Raw genomic sequence first — 21,728 nt, forward strand, 5'->3', positions numbered from 1 at the left:
TAGGACGTTCAGCATTTTGAGATCTTTAGCACATTTTTTTCTTTAAATTTAAAATATGCGGAAGAAATGAGCTGTCTGTCAAATAAGACTCGTAGAAGTTTTGATTTTTTCTCAACTCGGATCAAGGAGAGTCAAGATGCAGCCCTCGTTCAGGATGTTGATTTCTTTTGCAACAGAAATGCACGCAGACGGTCTTCTGGCTAGAAAATTTAAAACCATTGTTGTTGGACCACTTCATTATTCTGTTTAGAGGAATTTTCAGTCGTCTCTCATTATATCTCATAGCTTGACCGTGACAGTAGATCATCAAATCATCAACATACAGAGAACCATGTTCTGTGGGGGAAGTTATCTTAAAATGAAATTAACTTTCAGGCTGAAACGAGTGACACTTAGCACCGAACACTTGGGGACACCTTGTACAAATGCACGAGATAGCAGCGATCCAATCTTAACTTGGAATGTGTGGTCCCTCAGAAAATTTTTAATGAAGGTAGGTAAATTACCTTGCAGCCCAGTGCTATAAAGGTCATGAAAAATTCAATGCTGCTAAGTTCTATCATACGTCTTTTCCATGTCAAAGAAGATTGAAACCATACGATTTCTTTTCACAAATGCATTGCGTACTGCGGTTTCTAAGAACAGGGCATTGTCAAGTAAAGATCTTCCCTTATGGAAATCACTTTGGTAAGCGACAGGCAATGATTATTCTCCAGATAGTAGGCGAGACTGATTTACTATTTTTCCACAATCTTGCAAAGGCAGCTAGTGAGCGCGATGGGGCGATAATTCAAAGGATTTTTCGGGTCCTTGCCGGGTTTTGCTATAGGGATTATAAAAGCCCTGCACCAAGCAGTTTGAAAAATTTGTTCCTTCCATACCCTATTATAAAAGAACGAGAAAGACCACTAGAGATTCATGGGGCAGATACTTTATCATCAAATAACTTATGCCATCAGGACCAAGGCAAGTCCTACCAGTCCGAGATATTACACTTCTTAATTTTAACATGTTAAGATCTTTATTACAAGATTCTGCATTGGGATAGGAAAAGTCAATCTGAATCCTTTCCAACCACGAAAACGCCCATGCAGCCAGCTGTGTTGCGGGATTCGAACCTCGGACCGAACTACTCATGTTCAGCGACTTTACCGCTCGACCGCTGGTGGATCTTTCTGTGACGGCCTACATAACATACTATTGCAGTTACACATGTACCTATATACTGTAAATAATTAATGAGCATAAAAATATTTCCAAAAATAAAATTTGGGACCCCAGTTAACACCAATTTTTTTAAATATGACCTCGTTATTTTTGGTGACTAAGGATTCGTGTTAACGAGGGCTTGCTTTATTTTTCTTTTCGGCTGACCTGCCACTGCACAAAATGGGACTTCACCGTCCGAGCTATCCTAACATTCAGGGGATGTTTGTTAGCTTCAGCTGCCCTGAAAAAAGGCGGTAATGAGTTTGAAACCAAAATAAGGAAGTAGTTTTATCTGCTTACTAATAGTACTTCTAAAAAACTTTTCATTCAGTTTTTGTGATGCATTACTTTCTAGCTATTTGTCGTTGGTTGAACTTCATTTTTTGGCACTTTTATTTATTTTGTAAAATTTTAATTTTGCATCGTTTCGTTTTATTTGCTTACTTCTGTTCAACGTTTTCAAAGTCCCTTCTTCGCTCTAGTGCCCCTAATTTCAGTAGTTATGCCCCGACATTTAGGAATTAATTTTTTCCTGCAGATGAAGATTAAACTATATCGTAGAGCAAACAAACTTCTGTTTATTTTAGAATAGTGAATAACAATAAGCTCATGGTTTCTAAAGTGGTGGAATTTTATTTTCCTCACTTGAGAAAAGTTATGAATTTACTAAATAAGAAAACAGAACATTCCATTCTTAAAAGTTAATAATTCTCATAACCATGCTTATGGTCAAAAAGTACATTTAATTTAACAACGATTTTTCAAATTAAAGAAAAATACTGTTCTTTAACCTGGCTGCCGATATAAAACATCGTATAACAATTAAAATTTCTCTAATTTATACTTATTCTTCAGCTCAATTCTTTAATCAAGAATTTAATGTTTTCAATAAATCAGTAAAGTTATCAATGAATAGCAATTTCAGCCATTTGAATGAATGTCTACATTATGCAGTTACAATAGTTGGTGTGCAAATAAGAAAAGCTTATTTACTATACGTTATTTCATTGCCATAGAAATTTTTTTTTATTTTTTCCTTCTGTGAAAGAAAGACATGACAAAAAAGCATCTGAATGGATTAAAACGTATTTAATATGAAGAGATTGAACAACTGTACAAAATCTGCAATAAGCTGGCACTATAAATAAAATTGCAGCCATGCACACTTCAGGTGTTTAAAAAATTCTAAAATGATGTACATATTTAGCGTAGAGCTTAAAAAACGAGTTAAAAATTACACATCCGTTTCTTGAAGTCCTTGATATTCAACAACCTTCTTTCCAAATGTTCGAAAGTCGTATTTGGAACTACCATCTACCGTATTATCTTCAGCCAACGGTTCTTCTGGCATGAACGAAGCTGGAAATTTAATCATTAAAAGAAAATTTTAATTTGAGAATGTTTACTGTAATATAGGTTATACAAAGAAATGAATTATTTAAAAGCATACAAGTTATAAATTGAAATTAAATATTTTAATATTTTTTCATTTTGTTGTAGTTATACACATAACCAGTTTTAAAACTATTTTTTGCGTCATTACTCTTTCTTTTGTGTAATAATTACCAAAGATAGCAAGTATTCAGCAATTCGAAGATGAACATGAAGCTTTTAATTACCTGGTTTCAGTTGATTTATTGCTACCTGACCACGACAAAGAGTACAAATTCTCTGACTTAGACGTTTTCGTACAAAACTCTTAAGACAAGTTTGCTGAGGGTTCTTTCAGATGACTTTTTTTTTCGTTATAAAGGATTTCAGCTATTATGAAGCTCTGATATTAAACAGAAAAGGTGGTGTTGTGGTGGTGTATTTAATTATGGCAAATCACACTAGGGCTATCTGCCTAAGTGGAGGGATGCCTTTCGTGGAGGACTTTCTAAGGGAAACTGGCTCGTATACACGTTACACATGGGGAAAACCACGAAAACGCCCATGCAGCCAGCCCGTTCGCGGGATTCGAACCTCGGACCGAACTACCAGTGTTCAGCGGCTTTACCGCTCGGCCGCTGGTGGGCCTTAAACAGAAAAGGAGTGCAGAACACGGAACTTAAGTCTAATACGTAAAAATTTCTTTTATAGATGGTTTTATAAAACGTTTAAAAGCACAACACTAAATTGTCTAAATTCTTGGCCTTCATATCATCATACAATGACAAGATTCTCGTAACTTATTACAAATACAAATTTTGCAAAAAGCTATCCCACACCCCTAATGAGCACAGACTTATGTAAAATCGTATATGTGGGCTATTAGGTCTCATTTTGACCAGATCAAGTAATTTCTGTATTTATATGCGTTAGAAAGAACGAATCCGACGAGTTTAGAAATTAAATTTTATCATAACCAGATTTGCATGTTTTTAATGAAATGAAATAAAAATTTGGTCAAATAAATAAATTGCTTTTCCTTTCCTTTCCCTTCCCTCTAGCTTCTCCTCCCCTAACAACTCGTATGAAATAAATCCATTAATTGTTTTTAGTCCAAAGAATCTTTGACCCTGAAGAACTATTGTTTTCATTTTGCGTTGAATCACTATAAATATCCGTTTCACTTTTCAAACTGTTGCCACAAAATGTTACGAGTCCTGCATTATATTTGAAGAAATTAAATAATGAAAAATCTGCATAAATGTATGTATTTCTCGCATTGTGATAAAACAACGGTGCATAGAGCCATCGAATTTTGAATGCCGTAATCCTCCTACTAATATGGGCATGTGGAAGACCGAATTTGAAATTTGGAATTTTTTTTATGATCAATTTCATATTTTGTAAAATTGTAACGAATTTTTGATTAACAAACTCGAGGATTTCAAAGCGAGCAATGGCAGCGGGGGGGGGGGAACCTTTTTATTTCCAGCGCGCGGAACTGTGTATCGGAAATTCTAAAGATATGTTCATTTTAAAATTATTTTGCGACACTGCTATTGAACTTAATTTTATGGTTTAAGTGCGAAGAACACGATATTTAATAAATAAAGGTAACCACACAAAACGTTAAAAAAATACCCCTTTGGACGTAATGTAAAATCTGAAACATTTGAGTTTTTTTTTTTTTTTTTTTTTTTTTTTTTTTTTTGGGGCAAGTATGTATAAATAAGGCAGTCTTGATTAGTATAGTGGCTAGCGACGCTGGCTGCCGTACCGGTGGGCGCGTAGTATCGACCCCGGAGGAGGTGTGAATGTTTCTGAATATATAATGTCCGTGCAGCATGGGGGCACATAAAAATACTTGCGAGCTGAAAATCCTCCAGAAAGTTTGTTGATAGGAAAGCAGGGGGTACTTTATTGACCCCCCTCGTTACAATGGGACGCTAGGGGCGTCGACAATAATTCCGAATTTTTTACTTATTTATTAATTTATTTAAAGTGATACGAGATCTGTTTTTCGAATACTGGAGCTCCGAAAGAACTGATGCATCTAAAAATAGAGATTTAAGCTGCCATAAGTAAGTCATTTTAATATATAAAGTAATTTAGACTTTCCTTTCAATTTGCGCGCCCACCAGCGATAAATGTCGCTGAACACTGGTAGTTTGATACGAGGTTCGAATCCCGCGAATGGGCTGGCTGCATGGGCGTTTTCGTGGTTTTCCCGTGTGTAATGTATATACGAGCCAGAGTTCTCTTAAAAATTCCTCCACGAAGGCATCCCTCCTCTTCGGCAGATAACCCTCGAGGCTTTGCCGTAATCTCATAAAACCAAAACCAACCTTTCAATTTACATTGTTTTTGCTGTCTTTTGTGCATCGCTAAGAAAGCCTTTGTCTTGTCTTTAACGTGATGAAAAGCTAGGAAAAAAAACCAGTCAGGTTGTGCAATAGCTTACAAAGGACACTGCAGACAATACATAATGCATCGTTGTCAAAAACCGACAAGACTAATCTACTCTACCCTATAGACTGTCGCTAATCAGCTTATGCGATAATGGCGCTAATTAGAAGCCAGAAGGTTACTGAATATTTTGAAATCGCAGAACTAAATTTTGAGCTCGGGAGCTCCAGTTTAATCTTTAAACTTAAGGTCCTAAATATGCTGACGCGGTAGAATTATTTCCTTTACATTTACTTTACTCCATCGTATTTTGAGCACAAATTTCGATGAAGACATTTAGTCTTATGGTTAAAATACTATATTTATAGTGCTCTACATTGTGCAGAAATTAAATCAAAGTCTTATTGATCCTAGTAGATGAACGGGCAAGTTCTAAAAATAAGCCCTACGAAGGTACAAATAACCTTTTTATTAACTCCTTAACTGAACTGAAAGCTCAACTTTTCTTGTGCATACAAATATACTCTGCCTCTTGTGCATACGAATAATCTACCACTTGCGGACATTTAAAATAAATTGAACTTTCAAATTAAAATTAGAGTAGTGGGAGACTACAGAAATTGGTGTACTTAAGCTGGCTCAATATTTTAACGATGCATTTTAACGTCGGCTAGCAAAAATAGCTAAAGCCGGGATATTCATTGGTAGAACTGGGTGGGTGATATGACAAACTGCAGGCGACGCTGCTAAAAGCAACATTAAAACATTCAAAATCCTCAATCACGCTACCACCTAATTTGTATGCTGGTGAGGATTACGGGAAAGTTATAGCGAAGGTTTAAATCATAATAATTGTTAACACAAAATACTTAATATGTTTAAATACTTATGTTACAATTATCTATTTTATGTTTAAGAAATCTGAAATATTGTTCGTGATGTTCGACTGTGTAGACTGAACATATTTTTTCACATTGCAAGACCTCCTTTGATCAAATATACGAACCTTGAAAATCTTAGGAAAAAATTTACTAAATTATCACAAAGGATACCGATTCTATCTGCCTAAGAGAAAGAAAGTTTTCGTGGAGAAATTAAGTGATGGGCATAAGTGAAGTCGCATTTTCATTTTCTCAAGAAGTGGAGAAAAATTTATTTTTACAATTTATATATTTTTATCAACACATTTATATAAACTGAAGAAAGTTACACAGATAAATACAAAAATTTAAATTTAAACTAATAAACTTACAAATATAAATTAAACTTTTAAACCAAGCAAAATGAAAGACAAAAGTGAAAGTTCAATGCAGAGTTTTGGACAAATTAAATTATATTTTGTCATTCCATATGTTGAAATCGGAGCAAGTGCAAATGAATTCAGAAATGTATGGATGTATGTGCTGATATGGCCATGTACGTATATATATATATATATATATATATATATATATATATATATATATATATAGTATATACACACACGCATATATGCTCAAAGTTATACACGCAGTTTAACATACATTTTTTATTCCAGTCCCGATAGCAGAACAGTACCAAATTTTGAAATGGCTAGTAAGGGTGTGAAAACTACGACTGAAGAGAGAAAAATAATGATCCGTTTAACATGATCAGAATAAATCACTTCAAAGAAATGAAGAAGCGAACAGGAGTCGATACACATTAAAACCTATGTTAAAAAATTTAAAATAGTCTAGTAGTGTGATAAATGAACCAAGTGGTCCCCTCCCCAAAAAGAGCTGGCTTTTAGACAAGAGAAAAGTTGTCAATATTGTTAAATTAATCCAAAAATCTCAAGTGCTGTCATAAGAATGCTCAATGATGACTTGAACAAAATAATTCACCCCAAAACTTTTCACCGGGCTGATTATAAAAACTGGAATAGCCAGAAGAAAAACCATATCATCAGCAAAACTAATTGAAAGAAAAGGTCTTTTACAAGGCAGCATTTTAATAAAGAGTGCATTTAGGTTGAATATGATGTTTTCCGATTGAAGTAAATTCTCATTAATTCGTAATATTAGGTATTCAGTTTGGAGAGCATTAAAATCGAGCAAGATAACATGTTCAAGCAACCATAAAATAAGGGGACAAAAATGTGATGGTATGGAGCTGCATGTCAGGTTCAGATGGCGAGAATCGTCAGTTCATTGATGATTCAGTGAATCAACATGTCTGAATATTCGAAACGTAATGTTTAACAAAACTTCGGTAAACTTCATTTATGCAGCAACTTCTCCTCCCAATAGACAAAGATCCCAAGCATGCAACACATACAGTCCGACTATGTGGGCTACATCATACATCCCCATACTCGTAACTATCGAGCTCACACCCTTGACTTAAATCCAATTGAATAACTTATGAATAGTGTATGGAAATAACGGAATACGAATGTGGACCATTTGAAAAGGCTTTTCCATAGAAATGGGGAAAATTTCTTTTTAAGCAGTGAAAAATTTGGGGAATTCTATGCCAGATAGTCTCAAGGCTGTTATCAAAACAGAGCATCCACCACAAAATATTGACTAAATTTTATTGATATTTTCCTCACCGATTTCAACTTTGTCCTTCATTTTGATTAGTTGAAAAGTTCTATTTTAATTGTTTGAAAAGTTATATTTTAATATTTGGTTATCTTTTTAATATTTCAAAGATTATATAAACACATGTTTTGATAAAAATGGTTTTCAAAATTTTCCCCTTTTTTAAGAAAATGCAAATTATGCCTTCATTGGGTTCCATCACTATACCTAAAGCACACCGTCTACCTAAGGGAAGGAAGGTCATTGTGGATCCCTAAGGGAAACCGAGTCATATTCGACGTTTCACATGGGGAAAACCACAAAAATGCCAATGCAGCCAGACCTGTTCGCAGACAGGATCGACTCGCCAGTATTGAGCTTGACGGTTAGTGAATTCGCGCTGCCTACGGAAAACTGATTTGCATTCGCGTTACATACGAAGTTCACCATATTATACCATATAAAATAAAACTGGTAATTCCGATCAGATATCGAATCCAGGGGAACAGGCTGGCTGCATGCGAGTTCTCGTGACTTTCTCCATGGGTAATGTGTATAAGAGACTAAAGGCTTCCCCGCAGGCATCCCTCCCCTCAGGCAGATAACCCTAGTGCGCTTTGCCATAATCAAGTAAACCGAAATTTAAACCACGCTACATTTGTAGAAAACTACGAAAGCGACCATCCAGCCAACCCATTCGCAGATATTTGAAGCCGTGTCAAATTATGAGCGTACCACAGTCTTCTCACGCCGCCACTAATGGGCTCAGAAAAGAAATTGAAACAGATCCATCGCGTAAAAGGCTAAATTCCATCCCGCCTGCATTTTCTAAAGTCGCATCTGCGAAGTAGTATGCTGCCACAGAGGTTTACACGTTAAGATAATGAACATTTTAGGTCTGACAAATTAAGCTGTCTTTGAAGAAATTCGCAATTTATACCCCAAGCTTTTGTAAATTACATTTTGAATTCTGTACGAAATTCTTTTATTGTCGATTAATCTAAATGCAGGCATCAAGCTAAGACATGCATTCTTTTCAGATTAGTTGTTGTAAACTTGCAATTTTCGACATGTTGCTAATTTAAAGGAACAAATTTTTAGTGTATTTCCGAATACAATTCAATATTTCTTTAAAATGACACTGTGTTTTCCATTTAAATTTCACAAATTTTAAATTACAACATTTGCTATTTTACTTAGAATAAGCCAAATCATCCAATCCCACTGAATCTCCCAACGTTCATGAAACTTGCCAATTTCCTTGAGAATATATTTTATAGCTTATTGATTTGCGCACTTTGAGTTCTGATTCAGCGCACTTCTGGCTTCAACATTTGATAAAGCTGCTGTTATGGGAGCGTTTTTGAGTATGCATGCAATATACATGTGACAATTGCTAATCCAGGCATGTATGTATTACATTACACGTATTCTAATACACATGGATCTATGTGCTTTATATTTAAAGCCCTTTCCCCATCGGCTAGAAAAATTTAAATATCGTTTTTACAGATTTGCTTCTTTTAACGAGGCCAGAATTCTTTTATCTAAACATCGTGTGTATAAAAAATGTTCAGGGGGTTTGGTTTGCTTCATCGTGGTAAAGCACTTGAGGGCTACCTGTCTAAGGGAAGGAATGCCTTCTTGAAAGATTTTCTAAAGGAACAAGCTTGTATACATATTACAGATGGGGAAAGCTACGAAAACGCCAATGCATCCAGGCTATTCGCAATTATTCGAACATCGGACCGTACTACCAGCCTTCAGCGACTTTAGAAGGTCCAGGCGGAATGGAATTTAACACGTTCACGCAGGCGCGGGCCACCGGTGGCTCCGCATTCTATTGTTTTATTAGACGCTGAAAATTAAAATAAAAAATTAACGCTTATTATAAAAACTTTTTAATGACAATTATAATTAATAACTATTAGCAAACGTAAATGTACAACTCGTATACAGGTTTGAACAGGTAATAATCGCGCGCCGGCAGATGAAACGTGGCGAAAATTCGAGCGCCGTGTCACGGCGAAGAACAATTTGGCCCCGACGTGAACGTGTTAATGTAACCCACATTTCTAAGAAACTAGAAAATTAGCTGCCTCTTCTGAAGGTATCTTTGAGACGATGAAAGTGAATTATACCAATTAAGTTTGAATTCAAATCTGAATGAACCATCGGAGGATAAGTACTTTAAACAACTATAAGTGAATTTTTAACACCAGAAATGCTGAAATCATGAGACGTTTAAGGCTTGTTTAAGAATAGGAATGCCTTCGTGAAGCACTTTGAAAGATAATCTAGCTAGCTGAAATTCACGTCACATACACTCAAGAGCCAAAACATTATGACCATCTGGCAATAACAAGTTGGGCCACCTTTGGCGCGCAAAAATCCTTCAACTCGCCTTGGCATGGATGCCACAAGTCCTTGATACATGGCTGGAGACAGATTGTACCAGATGTTGTAGCAATGGTCACGCAAATCCGAGATATTGCAAATTGGTGGTCTTTGACCCTCTGAGCTGCCGTCCCATGACATCCCAAATGTGTTCTATCGGATTGAGATCCGGTGAGTTAGGCGGCCAGGACATTGACTGGAAATCAGCATCATGTTCCTGGAACCACTCCAACACAATTGTAGCCTTGTGACACGGGGCGTTGTCCTGTTGGAATATTCCATTTCTAGCTGGAAAAACAGAGGCCATGTAAGGGTTCAACTATTCCGCAATGATGTTTAGATACCCTGTAGCATTCATGGTCTGCTCTACCACAATTACGGGTCCCAGAGACGCCCAAGAGAACGTCCCCCAGAGCATAATACCGTCACCACCGGCCTGTGTATGACCTACTCTGCATTGAGGGAGCAACTATTCGCCTGGAAGACGGCGTACCCTGACACGGCCATCGGCGTGATGAATGACAAACCGTGATTCATCTGACCAGGCAACTCTCTCCCACTGATCCATGGACCATTCGAGATGTTCCAGGGCCCAGCGCAGGCGCAGTTGGCGATGACGCTTGTTCAGCAAAGGCACACGAGTGGGACGTTTGCTACGTAGCCCCATATCCAACAGTGTCCGCTGAAAACAGTGTGCTCCAATACTTTTCTACTTGGCCCTGCATTGTATTCGGCTGTCAGCTGAGCCACTGTCTGGCTTCGGTTTTGCTTCACCATGCGAGCGAGATAGTCTACGACGACGTTTTTCTTTGGTAACGTGTGGACGTCCAACACCGTGTCGTCTACTGCTGGTTTCACCGTCATTCATCCACTTTTCATACGTACTAACAACTGTAGATCGCGAACAACCCACGAGTCGTGCAGTTTCGGAAATACTTATTCCGAGCCTTCGAGCCATTACAATCTGCCCTCTATCAAAGTCGCTTAGATCCGCAGCCTTTCCCATCACATACAGAAGCAAGTGAAAGAATGATTCTTCAGACTCTCCAGCAGCAGTTAAATACCACTTCCACCTGATCACGTGCCTTCCACGTCATCCAGGCGCGTTCATCGCAAAATGTAGGGCTGGTCATAACGTTTTCGCTCTAAGCCATGAAATCTCCCATGCTAACAATCCGTTGAATTCATAAAATTTATAAAAATAAAAGCATAAGGCTACAATGCCTAAGGGAAAGAATGTTTCACAGAGAAACTGCTGGGAGAAAATAGGGTCATACTCACGTCAGAAGTCAAAAAGCCCACATTACCAACATGTCGGCAGAGCTTTAGAACACGTATCAAACTACTAGTGTTCGGCGATCTTTTCCACTCCGACTCTTGTGACCCTCGTAATGCATGAAAAGCAAGAATGTTATAGGAAAAAATCTAAAAGCTGTGATTAAACTTTTGCGAAGATTTTAAATGCAAATCATTTTCGAGATTATTTAGGCTAAGGCATTTTTAAGGGAGCTGAGAATTATTACTGATTTTACCTCAAGTTTGAAGCTTTCATGAATTCTGCCGTAACGCGAAGATTCAATTTATCTGTTCATAATTCTAATTTGTTGCAAAATACAAGCAAATGAAAGGTGCTTTTGTGGAGTAATTTCTACAGGAAATTGGTTTTTATTTCAGTTATATAAGAAAAAATCCCCTGAAACTCTCATTTGATTAAGTCAAACTACCAGTTAGTGGTCTTACTCTTCGGCCACTGTGAACACGAACACGAATTGTAACGAATAATTTGTTACGATCAATTTCCGTCTAAATTCACTAAATTTGCATCTACATTGAAGTTTTTCTCCCAGGAAAGATTACTCCAAATATTTTAACAGCTTAAGCAATAACAGGTAATTAGTAAAGATTAAAAATTAACATCAAGCGACGAATTTAGAATGGAGCAATAGGGTACGTAAATACCCTCTTCACTACGCAGAGAACTCTTCGATTCTACAATAACTAGCTGTCAAGACTTACTTTGTAGACTTTCTTGGTAATCATGAAGCTCCTCACTAGATTGGTCCAAATCTTGTAGCTGCATTTCTGCAATAGATTCACTTCTGATCCAAATATCGTCGTATGCTTTATAAGCATGCCTACCTTTGCAACATATTTCCTTCCATACAGGAATTGAAAAGATTAAAGCAATTACTACGAATGCCATTAACAGAGTTATTACCAAGTAGAAATGCTGCATATTTCGTCCATAATAAATAAAGATTGCTAGAATGGTAATACAATTTGTTTTGAAGATACTAGCGAATACAAGAAATTTTTTCCTGTTCTCTGGACTGCGGCACTTTTTCCAGAAGGATGCAACATCAGAAGAACTGGAAGTTAATCTTGAATGTTCCTGAAAAAATAAACTAATGTAAATGGTTTTTGTATCTCGTGATGAAAAAATAATCTGAAACATTAGTTCTTTCAGTTTCATTTTAAAAACAGACGATTTCGCAAAAGCTCTTGTAAAAAAAAGGTTTTTGTAAAATATCATTTATTTCGGAAGATGATAGACTCGGAACCTCTAAAAACAATAAATACATGATAAAACATTGGGTTTGGATCACTTGTAAGAACGACCGACATTTAAAAATACACGTTAGTTTTGTTTTGCAAGATTTTAAAAAAAATCGTAAAAACACTATGTGTTTGGAAACAAAGAATCGTAAGAAGGCGAAACAGTTTAGTTTCAGTAGTTTATTTTCAAAACGAGATTACAGAAATCTATTACAAATATGAAATGGATTTCTTCTCCATATCAGTATACTGCTTCAGTTTGGTAAAACAGAAATCTCATAATTTTTGCGAATTTTATGACGTCAAGAATGGCACCAAAAAGCAATGTTTCCAAGGTAGCCGTCACCCAAAACTGCGTCGAAAACATACGTTACAAAAAAAAAGTCTGAATGCTTTACATTTTATATTACGCCCAAAAGAGCGTTTCTTTTAAAATTTCTGCGCGTTAGCTTTATTTATTAAATATCAAGCTCTTCGCACTTGAACTACATAGAATTCAATTCAACAGCAATATCAAATTATTTCAAAACAGCATACCTTTAGAATTTCCGATAGAAGTATCGCTGGCTGGAGATAATGTTTTTTTCGTAGTGTTGCCATTGCTCGCTTCGAAATCATTGAATATGTTAATCAAAAATTCGTTAAAGAGTTACAAAATATGACAGATAATAAAACAAATTAAATTCAAAATACGGCCTTCCAAGTGCCCATGTTGGGATAAAGGACTGTTCAAAATTTGATGGCTCTAGGTGCCGTTGTCTTTTCACAATGCTAGAAACATTAATGCAGATTCTTCATTATTTAGTTTCTTTAAATTTAATACACGGCGGTAATATTTGGTGGCAACAGTTTGAAAAGTGAACCAACGCAGAAAATGAAACGAATCAAAATGTCGTTTTGAGACTAACGGCCCTTTGGATCTAACGCCCGTTTGGACTAAAAATACTCATGTTCTCTTTTCTTGGCTACATTTCATCGCCAGCGTCGGATGATTGTTACACACACATAATGCAAATCACGTATTCCCAGAATTGATCCTCCTCTTCCTAATTACGGTATTGGCGACACCACAGAAACTCCGCAAAGCAGGAATACAAAATGTCATCTGACTACTGCCGAAGAACTCACGCTTAATGTAGGTACACACATGCTCTCAATGGTGTTGATATGAGAGCCAGTTTCGCTAGAAATTCTGTCATAGACATCTGATTGATCCTTAAGTTCGACTAGATGTATACAGAACTTAAATTGCCGGTTCCGGTACTTCTCAGTTTAAGATAAATTATAATTTCAGCCGAAGCGCACCAGAGCCTTAAATAAAAGGTCTCCAGCATTTCTTTTATGCAAGTGAATCACAATTTTAGCGCATAAATTTTGTTTTAATGGTAAACATGCATTAAAAATTAATTCTAACTTCTGAATGCAAGCCTGTCTTTACCTCGCACTCGAGCCCCCTTGCACAGAGGTTAAGTCCTTTAACCCTTTCGTGGGCCATTTATTTCTCTTTTGAATTTCTCCCTTTTTTTTATGTTTTATTATCAATTAAACAATAGCATTTAAGGAAATATATTTTATTTTGCCAAATTTTTTGTTTATATTTAAATTCTAGGGGTGGGACGTATACTTCCCACAGGACCTTTTATGGTCATAGAGAAAATTCAATTTAAAGGCGATTATTTGCCGTGAAAAGATGAGAAACATGTTGCAATGCACAAGGGTACTTCAGATACTGCTCATATATAGCGGGTCCTCTTTTCTTGGGCCTTTGTGCTACATTTCTTACATCGTCCATAGTTGGAAACCATCTTTGGCATATGATTTCCCACATTGACTAAGAGTACATCATCCGGAACTGCACACCTTTTTGCTTGGAAGCTAGCAGGACGGCCTTTCTTTTTTCAAGGAATATTCGTCTATTAGTTTACGAGTTAATGCTATACGGAATGTTAGCTGGTTTAAACTTCTGTTTCTCTTGTTTCCTTGCCACAGTATAAAACTATTTATGATGCAAAGATCAGTAAGAAAATAAAAAATACTATGCCACCATTCTACAGATCTTCTCCCTATTTGGTACCTTTCTTTTCTTTGATCGAAGCAATCAACCCCTCCCATGATATCGTTATATACGGCAACAGCTTTAGGGCAAGGTATTTCTGTTTTAGTACCATCCTGTTTTGTACGATTTACAGATGTAATAATCGCTGAATTATGTGCAGTAGTCAACAATGTAACAGCCTTTTTGTCCATCCACTTTATTGCAGCAACTCCTTCCTTAGTTAGGAACACTGATTCCCCTCTTTGTAGTTTGTTATTAGCTTTCAGTATTGACGGAAGATCCTTCCTTTGCGGCCTCAAAATCCCCACAGAAAACAGACTAGTAGACTTTTTGCAAGCCTAAAAGATGTCAAATAGTTATCATAGGCTATAAGATAATCGGTCTGTTTCACATCTTCCGTTAGTTTAGTTATTACAGTTTCCCCTAAGATCAATATTTTATCCTTATTATCAGAAGTTTCTTTTCCACAATAAATTTCAAATTTTTGAATATATCCAATTTTAGAGTATGCTAAACACCACACCTTGTAACCTCTTTTTATAGGCTTCATTGGCATATACTGCTTCAATGAAGTTCTCCCTTTGAAAGCTATCATGCATTCATCTATTAATAATGTTGACGAAGGTTCGTAGACTTTAGGTATGGAATAATTGAGCTGTGAGAGGATTGGCTTGACTTTATGAAATTTATCATGCCCAAATTGCCCACATTTGTGCTGTTATCGTTTACATGTAAAGTCTCAGTTATTTTTTTGAACCTCTTTGCGATTATTATTCTTGCTACTGATTGAACATTGAGAATAGAGTCTGTGCTCCAGTAGTTTTTCAGTTCAGGCAATTGATGTATATACCCATGAGTATATGCATACCTACCCACGCTTTCAATTCTTCTGATGCGATTTCTTTCCAGTTCAGGATAATGTCTTTTGTGGTATGACCCAATCTCTTCCTTCTCTTAGGCTTCTTTGCATATGAGTTTATTTCGTCAACAATATTCTGTAAAATTTCCTCGGTAAAAATCATGCCAAAATAATCCTTTTTCTTTCTCGGTAGAATTGAATAATATTTTCAAATGTATTTTCAAAAATATTCTAATTTTTCCAACATACCTTTTGCACGTGGCTTTTATACATGATGCAACAGTATTTTCACTTTTCACCCATTATTTATTATTCAATATTAGATAGTTACTGCAGAAATATACAAAAGAAGGAAACGTTATTATAATAAAAACAGCGTTTTACTTACATTTGTCGCAGAATCTTATAGCAATGCAAATGTCAAATCAAAACAGGTGTCTCAGTGGAACAGATCTCACACAACGCGTTCGAACTTTCAAAACAAATGTGGTAATTCTGTTTTCAATCGATTGAACACTATGGCAGCACAATACTGAAGTAGGAATTAGAGTTCCCAACGTTATAATAGCAAAGTCAATATATTATAGTGGGTTTTGCGCTTCCCACAGGTGTATTTCCCAGGAACATACAGGTGGGAAGTAATCTTCCCACGGCCCACGAAAGGGTTAAGGAAAGAAAAGCCCCCTCCAATATGATAGGGGGGCTTTTATCCAGGATATGCAATGAATTTATGATAGAGGGCAAATTTTGTGTTCCTCAAACAACTAAAAGTGACACCCTGGTCGTGCACGTTCCACGCCAGTGAGCTCCAGTAGACTTTCTGAATGATGTAACCAAACAGGGGGGGGGGCACTGCTGGCACTTGTACAGAGAAATCTTATGTTTATGCTCACGTTGTATACAGGAAAACTTCATAAGGGAAAATTTCTGCTTGACGGCTAAAATTATTTTCAAAGCTACACTTTTCAGTTAAATTTCTTTCCACATCTTTATACTGTTTCTAGAATTCTTATTTTTCTCCATAGTGAAGCTTTAATCGTTTTATCTTTTTTCCTTGGTGCGCTGTAAAAAAATAGCGGTACCTGTCATCTCTTAGAATAGTACATTATACGTGTAATCAGGGCTTAAACTCTGACGGAAATCATCTGAGCTGCTTCTTAGCATCCAAGTGGAGCTGTAATTCCAGCCGGTGCCCTAAATAAGATAAATTAGATTTCTCCGTACTATTCGGTTTTGAGGGCCGTAAAAAATCGCCAAACTATTGTTGATGCCAGTGCTGCCAAAAATGAGGCAACCCTAACGCAAAAAAGGAAGTATAATAGTAAATAACTATCCAAGATTGATGTTTTAATTTTAGATTAAAGGTTAATTTCATAAAATACTTTTTTATTATTATAATTTATATATAAAATGCTAAACATGACTGAATGGAAGCATAAGAGTATATAGCTATGCAAATCATTATTTTAATTTAGTATATAAAAATTGCTAAACATAACTGAATGGATGCCTGCAGCGCTACTTCGGTACCGAGTTATCGCTAAAGCATAATGCCATCTCGTTGGTTGTTCAAACATAATTTTCTATAATGAATAATGCCTTTTCTTTGAAAACATTCTCGGTAAAGTGCAGAATCGCCCACTTATTTGTTTGCTTTTTTACAAGGGTAAAAACAGTTGGATTTTTGTCAATTTTCTTTTACCTTTTAGGTGAAAATAGGTCGATATGTACATAGATAAAGTCAAGGGTGTGCATAGTGCCATTTTTGTGCAATTCTTGGATTTTTTAAAGTGAAAATAGGTCGATGTGTAGGATATCGAGTATGTGCAATTCTTAAAAACGCGTCAAGCAGTGGGTGATTCTGCACTTTACCCAAAATTCTATCGCAGATTTTTCGTCATGGGCAATTCCGAAATTGTTAAATACATAGGATATCAAAAAAGGATTTAAAAATTAAGCTAGTATTTCAATGGAGTCTTAAGAAATATAGAACTACTATATAAACTTGGGCAATCTGAAATCAGCGCGTAAGCTAGATTTGGCACGCTGTTAAATGGGCGCATTTGCTAGATTTGGCGCTTTCGCGCATACATTTTCGCTACAATTTTTTTACGGCCCTCAAAACGGAATAATACCGATTTCTCTTTAAACTTTTCTTAATTCAAATTAATTAAATTTAATTAAGTAAATCAATATTAATATTAATTTAAGGTACTTTTCTGTTTCGCCGGCGCAAGTCTCGCCAAGCAGACTTTATTGGCGACAACACACAGTATACATATAAAAAATGTTAACTAATGGTAGTTCTATAAAATTTTTATTTTGAAGGCATAAACATTTTAATACCGTTTAAAATTTTGTAAAAAGACAAATTTAAGAATTTATTGTGCTTTCTAGGTACAACATCCTGATTCGCGGTTTTATATCACGTGACCCCAAGTGATCTCACGTAAACTACGCTACAAAAATCTAATTTTCTCAGTAAACTATTTACATTGATTTCAAGTTAAAACTGGCATTCCAAATTATGATTTAAGTGCAAGAATTATTTCAGTTCGTACGAATAGCTTACTCAGAAATTATGTAAAACCGCAGTGCTTCACTTCACTAGCGCATTCTCATTAGAAATGATGAATTTAACCCTGGACTTTGCCTTTGCTGTGTTTTCGCCTTCGGGTGAGCGGTGTGATTGCATCCTAGTTGATTTAATTACCGCGAATGGTCTTAGGGCATAAAATTGAACTATCTGGTAAAAATTCTATGTAACTGTATGGTGGTATTGAAAGAAACAATAAATCTGATAAGAAATGGCTGCGACTTGTTTTGAAAATGTGTCGTAAAAGGTTACCAGCGAGGATATTCCGTTTCGAATCGGTTGTACCATTTTTGGCAACTTCATCGCCTGCGCCGACAAAATGGAAAAGTACCTAATTTAAATTTATTATTTTAATTTTTAGCTATTTTACTTTAAATTTTCCTTTCCTTCCTCTCAGTCTTCATGGGCTCCGGCACTTCTAATTTCAGAAATTAAGCCCCGGATGTAAACCTTTCGTACAAACTTAACATTCATAATGAGAACTAACTATACCTTCATCATTACACCAACCAGTTATAGCTTTCTTACTCTTTCACTCTAAATCATGAAAACAACAAGTATTTATCTTACTGAAAATACTTCTTTGTAGACGTGAAGGGACAGTGATTAATTAGTACCAACCAGTTAACTAAAAGCAAAGGTCATTTAACTGCAATTAAAATTCCAATAATTCAAAGTATAGTCAAAATTCAAAATACTGTCAGTTGATTTGTAGTTATTGGTAGCCCTCAATCACTAAACTAAGAAGTTGCAATCAGATTAAACTAAAGGAAAACATTGACACGTAACAAAAAAGAAAAAGGCTGCTATAACGTTGGCGAAATAAAACCCATTTCGAGTTACCCAGAAAACCGGTAACAGCTTCAGTATTGAGCATTTTTCTACAGTAGAACCCATTTGTTTCATTGCATTTACGATAGTTAAATTAGGGAAGCAAGCGATGGCTATCTGCCGAGGGACATGTCTTCCTGTAAGACTTTCCTAGGAAACACATTCATATTCATTCGCATGCAGAAAAATCACCGAAATGCCCAATACATCAGAATGCTCGCCAAAAATCAAACTCTGTTCGAAATATGAAATACGATAGTTACAAGGAAGCATGCGATGTTGTATATAAAATTTAATAAATTAATGATAAAAATAAAAAATTTTAGCCCTATTCTAACTAAAATAAAATGCCAACCCAAATTGTATACGAAAGATTAGCTTAATTGATTAAGGCAAAGCACCTTCTAAGTATGTAAGCTAGAAATGCTTACATGGAAAACTTTCTGAAGGAGATTGGCTAGTATTTCCGTCAGACATAGAAAAAATCAGAAAACTCGTGCCATCAGCTCGTGCCGGATTTTGAGCTTGAGTGAAATACCAACATTCAGCAATCTTATTCGCTAGGCGTTGGTGGACCTTGAGACCATACAATTCAGTTTCTCATTTTTAAGTACTTTACATAAATACATTTCTCTTATGTAGCTGAAAACTTAAGAATAACAATATCATTTTTCGCAAACCATCACGCTTAGGATTTCGTATTCCAAAATTTAAGTTTTATTTTGAAAATTTTAAAACATGAAATTAATACAGGAAAGTATGCTAAAAATCAAGGACTGAATATTGCAATCGTGAACTTATTACGTAACAGTGATATTTTCATTAAATACATGTTTAAAAATTTTATGGATCCAATGCATTTTAAATGTTCTCAGTACAGAATTCTTTAACACTTAATTTACTGCAAGAGAAAAAAAAGGTTTGTTTGGTTTAAATTAATTCTAAATTACAATTTCACGTCATCACATCTATTATTCTTACTTCTAAGAATAACTAATTCTAAAAGCATTTACTTTCTAAAAGAAATGCTTTTTCAAAAAATATTTTACAAAATATTACCGGAAGATTTCTATCAGCAGAAGGCACACAGTTCAGACCTCCCATGTCAAAGATTATAGGCTTATTACCAATAAGCTTCGTCACTCTAAAATAGCGGTTACTGAAAACGTCGTTTTGCCTCAAGTGACGATGAAACTCCCATGGAAATAAAGAAAAAGAAGAAGAAACGGATGCAGTCACAGTTATTTCCTTGATTTTCTAATGATATCGAAATTTAGTTAAATTTCGTTTGACGTCCTTACGGCACTGTCAAGTTTATCACGCTTGAACTTTCTCGAACATACAAGAATGATGAATGTATTGGTTTTCCCACTATATTGTTACCTTTTTAAACGCGTAAGAAAGTGCATTGATTATAATGTCTTATTATTCAGATTCAAAATGAGTAATTGCATTAAATTAAAAAAAAAAAAAAGAAAAATCTGAAAGGCTCAAAGAAGCATATTTTTTTTTTTTTCATTTACATATACATATATGTTTCGAAAGCATTTAGGCTGAAAATATTTAAAGACTGCATATCTTTAGAATTTTCGATATACATTTCTCTTATGTTTCTCTTATGTCTCGCGAGCTGGTAATAAAAAATATTTTACACCGTACAGTGTGTTGCCACTGCTCGCTTTGAAATCGTTAAGTTTCTGAATCAAAAATTCGTTATAAAGTATACAAAAGATGAAATAGATAATCAAACCAATTCGAAATGCAGGAACCAGACGCTCATATTCGGGTGGAGAACTACGTTATTCAAAATTTGATGACTCTAAGTATCATTGCCTTTTCCTAATGTGAGAAACACACATACATTCATGCAGACTCATCGTTATTTAATTTCTTTAAATATAATACAGGACAATAATATTTGGTGGAAACAATTTGAAAAGCTATACACCCGTTTATCGATATTCGATACAAAATGTAGTCTCGAGACTAATAGCCCCTCTGGGTTAACGTCTCTTTGGGCTAATTATTAGCAAAATAAAATAACTTATTTTAGCAGTTTAAAAAGAATAAAATTTATTATAGAATAATTAATATAAACGATTTAAACCACCCTTTTCGTATAGTGATAGGGGAGCTGATAGCCATAGTATTAGTCTTCATCGAAGGTTCAAGTTGAGGGGAAAACACAGACGTTTGAAAATATAGTGTCTTTTTTGGTACAGGGCAGTTGAAATGCTATCAAAGTTTCCTTTAGAATTTGGTCGTATGAAAAGAGGTTTAGAAGACCTTTGTATCCATCCTAAGTGCTGACCCTCAAAATTAGTACAGAGCTGTTCCTTTCATGCGGATATAATTCGCCCCGCTGGTACACCCTGGACAACGCTTTTGGTAATAACATGCTTAAATGAGAGAATGGTTTGGTTTTTCCGTTCCTGCTTTCTCAGTTTAGTAAAGTGTCCGCCGTTTGAGGAAAAAAAATGTAAATGGTTTTATCAAAAAAGATGTGAGGTCTCTATTAAAATTAATCTAACTTTAATTGAAAAGATTAAAAACTTATATTCTATCATAAGTAATCTGGCGTTTGCCTTTTAGAATAGTGCCTTTTCGTGCCATAAATGCAGGTCTACAGGTGAAAATGAGACACTTGTCAAATGCCCACGAAGCGTTTCTTTGCATTGTAATGATTACCTAAGGGAGAATTGGGTTTGTTTTTTAAAATGCGATTTGAACTTCTGCATAAACACAGATCGCACAGCAACAAATTTTATAAATAATAATTAGCCAACTAAAGTTACGAAGATTCAGTAAGAACTTAGCTAACACTTTCTACATATAATAAAAGAAAGAGTCTGTGTGTGTGTGTGTCTTTCGTTCGCGCTGCGCGTGAGCTAATAGACCCAC

General features: G+C 35.6%; 1 protein-coding gene across 1 annotated transcript; it reads right to left on the minus strand.

Moving 5' to 3' along the window:
* Positions 1 to 2,279: 2,279 nt before the first annotated feature.
* Positions 2,280 to 20,038, minus strand: LOC118193958 (uncharacterized). The gene is made up of 3 exons (XM_035365128.2): positions 19,887 to 20,038; positions 11,946 to 12,321; positions 2,280 to 2,568 (listed from the first exon to the last, which is right to left on the minus strand). The coding sequence occupies exons 1-3, from the start codon at positions 19,929 to 19,931 to the stop codon at positions 2,444 to 2,446; spliced, it is 546 nt and encodes a 181-aa protein (XP_035221019.1). The 5' UTR covers positions 19,932 to 20,038; the 3' UTR covers positions 2,280 to 2,443.
* Between the last annotated feature and the right edge of the window lie 1,690 nt (positions 20,039 to 21,728).

The sequence above is a fragment of the Stegodyphus dumicola genome, chromosome 2 (genome assembly GCF_044657685.1).
Source record: "Stegodyphus dumicola isolate Sdum_Otavi_A_Nest chromosome 2, ASM4465768v1".
In the NCBI taxonomy this organism is placed as follows: domain Eukaryota; kingdom Metazoa; phylum Arthropoda; class Arachnida; order Araneae; family Eresidae; genus Stegodyphus; species Stegodyphus dumicola.

Bases quoted from the DNA above. Each gene is read 5' to 3' on its own strand.
- LOC118193958 (XM_035365128.2), bottom strand. From the start codon at position 19,931: ATGGGAGGTCTGAACTGTGTGCCTTCTGCTGATAGAAATCTTCCG. The intron at 12,322-19,886 runs GTAATATTTTGT...TTATTTTTTCAG, and splicing joins CTGCTGATAGAAATCTTCCG to GAACATTCAAGATTAACTTC. The intron at 2,569-11,945 runs GTAAGTCTTGAC...TTAAATTTCCAG, and splicing joins TTACCAAGAAAGTCTACAAA to CTTCGTTCATGCCAGAAGAA.